We start from the raw sequence: 12,120 nt of genomic DNA, 5'->3' as shown, positions 1-12,120 counted from the left end.
ATGTACCAAATACTGATACTACAGAAGGCAGTGCATCATGAAAATCCTCACAAGCAGGGAACCAGCCTCTCTAGCTCTTCACTTGATAGTTGCATCAATTCAGCCACTGAAACACTCAGTACTGGATCATTAATTGGTAAACATTACGGTAGACTGCAGACCACAATTAAGGGAATCATCTTGCGTAATTTCCTCAGAATTTTATGCTTCATACAATCAAGCATCTTTGCGAACATGTCCTGCAGCTGGTGTATCCACATGATTCAATGCTAATTTATGAATGATTACTGCTCCAGGAAGCTTATCAATTAGTCAAAGGTTAATACTAACTTGTCATATGACATCTTCTTTGTCAATATAAGCCCATACTCTCACCTTCACTCTTGTCACTATCTCCATCTGTAGGGTTCAAAAGCATCAATAATTCAAAAGGCAGCAGAAGTTTGATGCAGATAAAGTCGTGTTGCTGTAATGTTGTTCACATGGTTTTCTGTTGAGTGTTCTGAGCATTACCGGTCTGTAAAAAGGACAAACTGGAAACTTCCAAAATTGCTAATAGTTACCCTTGAGACAAACATTAGACCTGCAGTCTGATTAGGCTTCACAAATCAATCATGTGAAGTATCAGGTTCCAAGTTAGCTCTAGCAAGGTCTTGCCAAGATGGAAAGAAATTATTAAATCTCTTTTCCTTATGCCACAACAAACTTAAAGGTGGGGAGTCTAGAATGACTAGAGAATACAAGTTTGAGTAGAGCATCACCTAAAATAGAACTTCAAGGGCATTCAAGACAACGACTTACATTTTGAGTAGAAAATCCCTGATTTATGAATTGTGTGCTTATTCTGATAATAAAAATAACTGCACAACTCAAAATAATCTACAATACACATATCATGAAAAAAATACAGGTTTAAAAGCTGAAAAAACTTTTCTCTCCAAGGCAGTGTCCAATAAGCATGAGAGATATATCTGGGAATATATGGGTGCAGGTTTTTCCTACCCTCATAATTCGGTGAGGAGGGACCAGCTTTCACTCTCCTTTCACTAAGACCCTAAGGCATTTACATTTGTTTGTTTGTTTAACAGGTCCATCCTCAGCCAATCAGCAACCATCCCTACTTACACCTCACAATTTGCAGATCGAGAAAGTCAAACTATGGTGATCACAAAATGAAAAGAGAAAACGTTCTATGAAAAGGTGAAGGCTGGGCAGGGTGAGAAAACCACAAAAAAATGATTATGGGACACTGTCTTGTACAGGAAAAGTCTTCTGATATTCAAAACCTACTTTTCCCTCCAAAGTGGTCTGTTCTGCAAGCATGAGAGTATACCCACTTGATGGAGGAGGGTTTGGGGAAAAAATAAACTTTTGACAAAACTAACCCTGAGACAAAATTAATAACTAGAGCCGCACAGGGTAGATCCAAAACATCTAAACTAAGGAACTGTTTGGCAAAAGTGGAATAAAGGTGCCACATACCCTTTACTGGATTCCTAACAACAAAGGATTTTTGAGAGAGGCCAATGTAGAGGCCATCTTCTCACATCGTCTTCTAGCATACGACCCAGGCTGAGCCAACAAAAGTTTTTCTGCATCCATGTACAGATATATATCTCAGAAAGGGAGGTTTGAAGGACCAGGGTGTACAAATAAAAAGGTTCCCTTTGCAATACCAGTTAGGAGTAAAGGGTTTGTGAGAGAAGCAACCAGGCATATGTTGTGAAGCTCTCTTAACAAAACTTTCTAGAGTTTCAGAGCCAAGAATTATTAGGGCAAGAATTTATAAAAGAAGACATCGAGGAGCTACTCTGCCAGAAAAATTACTGTAATGTAAAATGTCTCAGATTTGAAACCTCCCACTTGGGCTGAAGAGGAGAGACAACCAGAAATTTCATCTTGGAACTGTTATAAAGTAGACCCAAACCAAGAGATGGGTTCTTGAGGGGCACTCACAAAAGCCAATAGCATTAACAGCCTTGTTCTTGTCATGATATGGACTAGAAAGGAGCTCTTCACATCAGGCACAATTCACTTCTAAGAAATCAAATTTGGCACAGATGAAAAATGTATTTCAGGACAATTGGTAGAGTCGAATAGAAGGATGAATGTTATGTAAGTTATATATTAGCATACTCCATGTCTCTTGCTGTACTGGGTCTGAGAATAATCATACAAATAAATTCAAGAATACAAGAGTGAAGATGAGATCCTGCAAATCTGAGGCAGTCTACAAAAAACATGAGGTATAAACTGAGGTACATGGCATGGCTAATGGAGCCTCTGATAACAATGTACATATTTCATCTGGGGGCTACCTGCAAAACTGAAGTCCAGTCAGCTGAGAACAACCTTTCCATGACAAACAGCTTGGGATAAATGTAAATATGGTCCCAGTAATTCCCATACATGGACAGAGGATCTATTTCAACTGCCCCTATATTTAAAACTGGAGAATTATAAGTTGGATATAATACACTGGTTCTGCTAGCACAAAGGTCTACATAAGATGCCATGTTAAAGGAAAGAAAACCAAAAATCCTCTGCTGACAAGTATGATAATAAAAAGGCATATGCATCATACAGCAAACTCCCTACAGATACGAGGTTTGAAAAAAAGTCATATGGAAATAAGCAGAGAATCTAGCCACTAGCTCTAAAAGAGGTAGTAATCTGCAAAGTTCTTGTGCATCAGGTATTGGATGGTACTCTCCATCCACATCTAAGCTCAAGACATTCTGGAAGGAAGGAAGGAAAAAAAAAAAGGTCCATCTTCAAGTAGAAAAGGGAGGAGTTTAGTGCCCCAACTAAGGGAGGGCCCCACTATGTGATCTGAAAAATGGAAGTCCCATCCTTGTTATTAAGGACCCACCCAAACCACTAGAGAAGTCACTGGAGGTATTCCAAGGTAAGGATCTTTGGATGTTCTCTACACTGGTCCACCAACTAAAGATTCAAGAAGTTTCAAGGGAAGTGTTGGATTATCTCTATTAACCACAAGAAAGAACCTGTTTACCCAGAAAATTTTTGCTTGAAGCCTTGAAATAAATGAAGAAAATGGATACCGATCCATGAAAAGCCAGCTGACAGCAGCACACTGCCATGTAACATGTCCACTTGCACACACTATCCCAAAGAAAACTGAGAACCCCAAGGACCTAGTAGGAGGTAGGTCACCGACATCAGTACAGTGTCAGGTGTTAACCAGTCAAGGGTGGATCCATTAAACAAACCATTGACTATGAATACCTTAAGGATGTTTGCAAGGGATGCCTCTTCACCAAATTAAGAGGATATGAAGAGTCCAGCCTTGTATGTTCCCGGGAATGTACCTAATCCTCATGGGACAGACCACAGAGAAGAGAAGGAAAGAATAAATTAAAGTTGAAGTACTTACAGAGCCCTTGCTTTCAGCAACAGTCTTGAGAAAGTTATCATAACTTTGTCCTTGCACTCTTGGGTCATTCTTCTCAAAGTGAGTATTGCACCAACATATTGCAGTCTGACATGCTTTACCAATGGACTCATTTTTTTTCAGTCCATCCATTTCTTGTAAAGCTGTATATGGGATGACAATAATTATCTCTTTTTCATCAATCTCTTTCATTTTAAGCCCTTCAAGGAATCCTATATCTTGAATTAGGACATTTGTGTCAACAACAAAATAGACAGAATTTGAATTTCTATTAATCGTTGAGGTTAGGAACTGGTTGCTGCCTGCATTTCTGGAATGACTGACTGAACCTCGAAAGTTGGCAATTTTTGTGATAATCTCCTGCTCCTCTACTTCCATATCTGTAACTTCATCATATTCACCCACTAAATCTGACAGATTAATTAGCACCTGTTCAGGTACTGGCTCATCACAAGGAGTCACTCTAATTTGTTTAGAATGACGTTTCATCTTTACTAAAGGTTTTACAGGAGGCGATTCTTCCTTAGACATCAAGAACTGTTTATACACATCATGTTTTTTTTCTTTACTCTCAGTGAAATTTCTTTCATTGTCTTTCACTGATAATTTTGACTCTTTAGCATCTCCAGATTCTTCCTTAGACTTCAAAAAACGATTATATGCATCATATTCATCATTTTTATCATAACAGCCAGCTTTTCTGTTTTTCACTGGTAGCTTCGACCCTTCATCTCTAGTAGGACTCCCACTTATTTCCTTAATAATACTTCTTATCAGATCATCATCCTTCTTTTTTCTGGCATCTTTTTTCTTCCTCTTAGCCTTGACATCTTTTTCTGTGTTTACTGGAGCAATTACCTCCTTGGGTTTTACTGGCATGTTACATTTAGCATCAGAACTAAGTAATGTCTTCTCTCCCAGTGCATTTGGAACTGTCTTCCCAGAGCTCTGTGGTTGAATGTTCACATCCTTTTTCTTTGACCACTTAACCCTCTCAGGCAATTCTTTTTGCTATCAGTATGTTAGGGTGGATTGCCGGTGTTGTCTTTTTTATATCTGATGAGTCTTTCTTTAATTCACTTGGATTTTTAATTCTTTTAGTTGTTTTTGTAACAAAACTCACACGTTTCCGGTTCTTCCAAATATTTTCTTCTTCAGCATGACTCTCTTCTGACTTTGTACTCAGGGATCTGTCATGAAGAGGACTTTTTTCAGTACGAATCTTAGAACCCGCAGTTTCTAATTTACTGAAATTATCTTCCACTTTTTCTATTTTGGTTTCAGGTTTACTACCTTGTTCAGTACTTAATTCTTTTGTTTTTGGTAACATATCCTTATCTTTCTTGGCTTTCTTTGGTAATATCTTTCATCACTTGATGCTGTAGAACAGTCCTGACCACCTTTCTTGATAAGAAGTGGATGTATCCATGATGATTTCCCTGTCCTGGTGTTAAAATAGTAGACCATGGAAGACCAATGACGTGACTTCTTTAGAACCCAGTGCTCGGGCAACTCTAAATCACTTCTTTTAGCCGCCATTTTCTTGTTCTGTAAAAGAAAACAAACACTAATAAGATATATTTCACAAATTATGCCCATCTAACAAGATGCATTACTATATTGCACGGCATTACTACAAATATTTCAAGCTCAGATTTGTAATGAACAACTGAAATAAACATTTTTTTTTTTATTTGCTTTGTCGCTGTCTCCCGCGTTTGCGAGGTAGCGCAAGGAAACAGACAAAAGAAATGGCCCAACCCACCCTCATACACATGTATATACATACACGTCCACACACCCAAATATACATACCCATACATCTCAATGTACACATATATATACACATGCACACAATTCACACAGTCTGCCTTTATTCATTCCCATCGCCACCTCGCCACACATGGAATAACATCCCCTCCCCCCTCATGTGTGCGAGGTAGCGCTAGGAAAAGACAACAAAGGCCCCATTCATTCACACTCAGTCTCTAGCTGTCATGCAATAATGCCCGAAACCATAGCTCCCTTTCCACATCCAGGCCCCACACAACTTTCCATGGTTTACCCCATATGCTTCACATGCCCTGATTCAATCCAATGACAGCACGTCAACCCCGGTATACCACATCGATCCAATTCACTCTATTCCTTGCCCGCCTTTCACCCTCCTGCATGTTCAGGCCCCGATCACTCAAAATCTTTTTCACTCCATCTTTCCACCTCCAATTTGGTCTCCCACTTCTCCATGTTCCCTCCACCTCCGACACATATATCCTCTTGGTCAATCTTTCCTCACTCATTCTCTCCATGTGCCCAAACCATTTCAAAACACCCTCTTCTGCTCTCTCAACCACGCTCTTTTTATTTCCACACATCTCTCTTACCCTTACATTACTTACTTCATCAAACCACCTCACACCACATATCGTCCTCAAACATCTCATTTCCAGCACATCCGCACTCCTGCGCACAACTCTATCCATAGCCCATGCCTCGCAACCATACAACATTGTTGGAACCACTATTCCTTCAAACATAGCCATTTTTGCTTTCCGAGATAATGTTCTTGACTTCCACACATTCTTCAACGCTCCCAGGATTTTCGCCCCCTCTCCCACCCTATGATTCACTTCCGCTTCCATGGTTCCATCTGCTGCCAAATCCACTCCCAGATATCTAAAACACTTCACTTCCTCCAGTTTTTCTCCATTCAAACTTACCTCCCAATTGACATGACCCTCAACCCTACTGTACCTAATAACCTTGTTCTTATTCACATTTACTCTTAACTTTCTTCTTTCACACACTTTACCAAACTCAGTCACCAGCTTCAGCAGTTTCTCACATGAATCAGCCACCAGCGCTGTATCATCACCGAACAACAACTGACTCACTTCCCAAGCTCTCTCATCCACAACAGACTCCATACTTGCCCCTCTTTCTAAAACTCTTGCATTCACCTCCCTAACAACCCCATCCATAAACAAATTAAACAACCATGGAGACATCACACACCCCTGCCGCAAACCTACATTCACTGAGAACCAATCACTTTCCTCTCTTCCTACACGTACACATGCCTTACATCCTCCATAAAAAACTTTTCACTGCTTCTAACAACTTGCCTCCCACCCAATATATTCCTAATACCTTCCACAGAGCATCTCTATCAACTCTATCATATGCCTTCTCCAGATCCATAAATGCTACATACAAATCCATTTGCTTTTCTAAGTATTTCTCACATATAATCTTCAAAGCAAACACCAGATCCACACATCCTCTACCAATTCTGAAATCACACTGCCCTTCCCCAATCTGATGCTCTGTACATGCCTTCACCCTCTCAATCAATACCCTCCCATATAATTTACCATGAATACTCAACGAACTTATACCTCTGTAATTTGAGCACTCACTTTTATCCCTTTTGCCTTTGTACAATGGCACTATGCAAGCATTCCGCCAATCCTCAGGCACCTCACCATGAGTCATACATACATTAAATAACCTTACCAACCAGTCAACAATACAGTCACCCCCTTTTTCAATAAATTCCATGGCAATACCATCCAAACCCGCTGCATTGCTGGCTTTCATCTTCTGCAAAGCTTTTACTACCTCTTCTCTGTTTACCAAATCATTTTCCCTAACCCTCTCACTTTTCACACCACCATGACCAAAACACCCTATATCTGCCACTCTATCATCAAACACATTCAACAAACCTTCAAAATATTCACTCCATCTCCTTCTCACATCACCACTACTTGTTACCACCTCCCCATTAGCCCCCTTCACTGAGGTTCCCATTTGTTCCCTTGTCTTACACATTATATTTACCTCCTTCCAAAACATCTTTTTATTTTTCCTAAAATTTAATAATACTCTCTCACCCCAACTCTCATTTGCCCTCTTTTTCACCTCTTGCACCTTTCTCTTCACCTCAACTCTCATTTGCCCTCTTTTTCACCTCCTGCACCTTTCTCTTGACCTCCTGCCTCTTTCTTTTATACATCTCCCACTCATTTGCATTATTTCCCTGAAAAATTGTCTAAATGCCTCTCTCTTCTCTTTCACTAATACTCTTACTTCTTCATCCCATCACTCACTACCCTTTCTAATCTGCCCACCTCCCACGCTACTCATGCCACAAGCATCTTTTGCGCAAGCCATCACTGCTTCCCTAAATACATCCCATTCCTCCCCCACTCCCCTTACGTCATTTGTTCTCACCTTTTTCTTTCTGTACTCAGTCTCTCCTGGTATTTCCTCACACAAGTCTCCTTCCCAAGCTCCCTTACTCTCACCACTCTTTTCACCCCAACATTCTTCTTTTCTGAAAACCTCTACTAATCTTCACCTTTACCTCCACAAGATAATGATCAGACATCCCTCCAGTTACACCTCTCAGCACATTAACATCCAAAAGTCTCTCTTTCCATGTACTCCATGTACACCAATTATTCCCTCAACTGCCACATTACTCACCTTTGCATTCAAATCACCCATCACTATAACCCGGTCTCATGCATCAAAACTACTAACACACTCAGTCAGCTTCTCCCAAAACACTTGCCTTTCATGATCTTTCTTCTCATGCCCAGGTGCACATGCACCAATAATCATCCATCTCTCTCCATCCACTCTCAGTTTTACCCATATCAATCTAGAGTTTACTTTCTTACACTCTATCACATACGCCCACCACTCCTGTTTCAGGAGTAATGCTACTCCTTCCCTTGCTCTTGTCCTCTTACTAACCCCTGACTTCACTCCCAAGACATTCCCAAACCACTCTTCCCCTTTACCCTTGAGCTTCGTTTCACTCAGAGCCAAAACATCCAGGTTCTTTTTCTCATACATACTACCTATCTCTCCTTTTTTCTCATCTTGGTTACATCCACATACATTTAGACACCCCAATCTGAGCCTTCGAGGAGGATGAAAGTTAAAATTAGAAAGTTAAAATACAAGGAGGGGAGGGTTTCCCTTTAGTCGCCTTTTCCCCTTTAGTCGCCTTCTACGACACATGAGGAATGCGTGGGAAGTATTCTTTCTCCCCTATCTCCAGGGAAATATATATATATATCAGCTGGTGGCTGATTCATGTGAGAAACTGCAGAAGCTGGTGACTGAGTTTGGTAAAGTGTGTGGAAGAAGAAAGTTAAGAGTAAATGTGAATAAGAGCAAGGTTATTAGGTACAGTAGAGTTTAGGGTCAAGTCAATTGGGAGGTGAGTTTGAATGGAGAAAAACTGGAGGAAGTGAAGTGTTTTAGATATCTGGGAGTGGATCTGGCAGCGGATGGAACCATGGAAGCGGAAGTGGATCATAGGGTGGGGGAGGGGGCGAAAATTCTGGGGGCCTTGAAGAATGTGTGGAAGTCGAGAACATTATCTCGGAAAGCAAAAATGGGTATGTTTGAAGGAATAGTGGTTCCAACAATGTTGTATGGTTGCGAGGCGTGGGCTATGGATAGAGTTGTGCGCAGGAGGGTGGATGTGCTGGAAATGAGATGTTTGAGGACAATGTGTGGTGTGAGGTGGTTTGATCGAGTGAGTAACGTAAGGGTAAGAGAGATGTGTGGAAATAAAAAGAGCGTGGTTGAGAGAGCAGAAGAGGGTGTTTTGAAGTGGTTTGGGCACATGGAGAGAATGAGTGAGGAAAGATTGACCAAGAGGATATATGTGTCGGAGGTGGAGGGAACGAGGAGAAGAGGGAGACCAAATTGGAGGTGGAAAGATGGAGTGAAAAAGATTTTGTGTGATCGGGGCCTGAACATGCAGGAGGGTGAAAGGAGGGCAAGGAATAGAGTGAATTGGAGCGATGTGGTATACCGGGGTTGACGTGCTGTCAGTGGATTGAATCGGGGCATGTGAAGCGTCTGGGGTAAACCATGGAAAGCTGTGTAGGTATGTATATTTGCGTGTGTGGACGTATGTATATACATGTGTATGGGGGGGGTTGGGCCATTTCTTTCGTCTGTTTCCTTGCGCTACCTCGCAAACGCGGGAGACAGCGACAAAGTATAATAAAAAAAAATATATATATATATATATATATATATATATATATATATATATATATATATATTTCTATGAGTCCACAGGGAAAATGAAACACGATAAGTTCCCAAGTGCACTTTCGTGTAATGATCACATCATCAGGAGAGACACAAGAGAGAAATATAAGAGTCAGTTGATATACAATGAAGAGACGTAGCTAGGTTGCTATTTGGTAAACATGTGATTGTAGTGGACAATCACATGTTTACCAAATGGCATCCAATCTATGTCTTCGTTGTATTTCAACTGACTGTTATATTTCTCTCTTGTGTCTCCCCTGATGATGTGATTATTACATGCGTGTTTACCAAATGGCGTCCTAGCTTCGTCTCTTTGATGTATATCAACTGACTTATATTTCTCTCTTATGTCTCCCCTGATGATGTGATTATTACAAGAAAGTGCACTTGGGAACTTATTATGTTTCATTTTCCCCATGGACTCATAGGAATATCTTGATCAAGCACAAAATTGTGATCCTTTCCAATATATATATATATACACACACACACACACACATATATATATATATATATATATATATATATATATATATATATATATATATATTGATGTTTGGAAGAGAAATTAAGGGCAAAATCATGATTTTTCTTTGCCTGTCTATCAATCCTTTCTTAACTTATATTGAACACAGTTCTACCATTTCATTTGAACATATCTCATGCAATCTGGATGGTATCTAAGTGTTAATCTAGTCCATTTAGTCTAATTTCCGCATATTTCGGGGTTCTGCAGTGCCAGTTCACTTAAGCTTTGCTTATATCCACTTGCCAAAATGTGATATTCAAACAATGGTAATCATTTGAAAAAAGGCAGTTTGGTTGCAGAGTAAGCTATCACCATAACGCCTTATCATGGTCTGTGTTTTGAGCATACTTTTTCATAAATATTCACTCGAGATGACTCTGGGAATTTCTAATTATTAAGAACTGCTGATCAGTTCACCTTTACCACAACTTATCACTCTCTTAACCTACACCATACCACATCACCCTCACCCGTATGACTGTCAGCTTTGGCTACTCACCAGCAGTTACGACCTAATGACATCACACCCCCTACCACCTTAAGTCTCTCACCTTTGCCTAATCACCAATAATTATGACCTTAACTAACAACATCCTTAACACAGGGAAGAAAACTATTGTCTAACTGCTGTTGTTAAGGGTACAGCCATCACGTGAAGTATATAATACTCACCTCCTCTGATGTAGGTGTTCTTAGGTGTCTGGCTATTGTTATTGTTTACGTCCGTCAGTCATACGAGCATCCTTGTCCTCCATGTCAGACCTTGTTTTGATATCTAATATACTCTCCTATGATATTTTTCCCCTCCTGTGGGAAAAAAATAATTAAATTAAAATCAATTAATATATATTTAATTAACTAAGCTATTTGTTTATTCTCTTTGGTTACGTCCGTCAGTCAGACGAGCATCCTAGTCCTCCATGACAGACCTTGTTTTGATATCTAGTACACTCTATGATCTTTTTTTCCACCTCCTGTGAAAAAAAATAAAACTCAATTATACTTCATTAATTTATATGTTTATTCTCTTTGGTTTAGGTATCATAGTGGGTTTAAAGGTGGTAGTTAAAGAGTCGAGGTATTTGTAAATAATTATTATGGTGAGTCATCTGGCGTAATCAGCTGTGACGTAAGTCAGCTGTTAGGCGCTCGTTCCCAACTTCCCTGAATGACCCATTTAAATCATTGTAAGCAAAGAAAGATAACTAGATAGACCTACCCTCATTCAGACAATTGAGATGAATTAGCTGGTCGAACGGTTATCACATTATGATACTGGAGTTGGTCTGTGACCTGAGTCACCTGATTGGACATGAGGCCTGACGCAACTACCCTTTCGGTTGTGTGCTATGAATCAACTGTTCCGCCGGTTGTGAGAGGACTCAATAGACCGTACTCGATAAGTCGTTTGGTTGCGGTTTAACGCAGGACTTTGCTTTTATGACGAATACGAGTCAGTATTTCCAACGATTGTGACCTGATTCGACCAGGTGAATGGGGGGTTGGGTGATGAATCAGCTTCGTTTAATACTTGTGGTCGTAGTTAGCTGGTCTGATAGTTATGATGTAAGGAAGGTTTTTTTTTCTATTAGTGCAGCCAAGGCAGATGGCTTGACAGCTGGTCTGGAAATTAAAAGTCTGCCTAACGGTTGTGACCTAAGTCAGCTGGTCTCTCAGTTCAATGGCCTGGATCAGCTGATGTGGCCAACTCTGCTAGTACAGCAGTTAATGGCCCGATTCAGCTGGTCTAATGGTTGGGTCCGTTTCTCTGATGATGTTTTTTAGTCTTATTCAGCGTCTCCGAACGTGGGTGGAATGATTTTAAAGGGGATTATGGAAAATGTAGGGAAAGCATAGTAACAGGGTCAGTGCCATCAGCGACTGGGATAAAAAGGGAGTCGGTCAATTTTGAGTTTCCCGAAAGGAAAAATGAATTCTGTAAGAAGTAAAAATGTTCCCTGGAGTGTGGAGAGAGGTATTTACTTCCCTTCCATATGTCAAAGATGCACTAAACGAATAAGTTGAAAAGAAGCATGTACATCTGTCATTCTACATCATAAACAACTTAACATTGTGAAAAGCTGCTCAA

General features: G+C 40.2%; 1 protein-coding gene across 1 annotated transcript in view; it reads right to left on the bottom strand.

Annotated features, from left to right (window-relative positions):
• Positions 1-10,750, bottom strand: part of Swt1 (Swt1 RNA endoribonuclease) — a 30,423-nt gene extending 19,673 nt beyond the window's left edge. The window contains 3 exon segments of the mRNA XM_071693625.1: positions 3,398-4,411; positions 4,413-4,963; positions 10,704-10,750. Of these exon segments, the coding sequence (XP_071549726.1) occupies positions 3,398-4,411; positions 4,413-4,745 (1,347 nt within the window). The 5' untranslated portion in view covers positions 4,746-4,963; positions 10,704-10,750.
• Positions 10,751-12,120: the final 1,370 nt, after the last annotated feature.

The sequence above is a fragment of the Panulirus ornatus genome, chromosome 56, assembly GCF_036320965.1.
Source record: "Panulirus ornatus isolate Po-2019 chromosome 56, ASM3632096v1, whole genome shotgun sequence".
Lineage (NCBI taxonomy): Eukaryota > Metazoa > Arthropoda > Malacostraca > Decapoda > Palinuridae > Panulirus > Panulirus ornatus.
The sequence above is the reverse complement of the archived record's forward strand: the minus strand, read 5'-3'. Positions and strand labels throughout refer to the sequence as shown.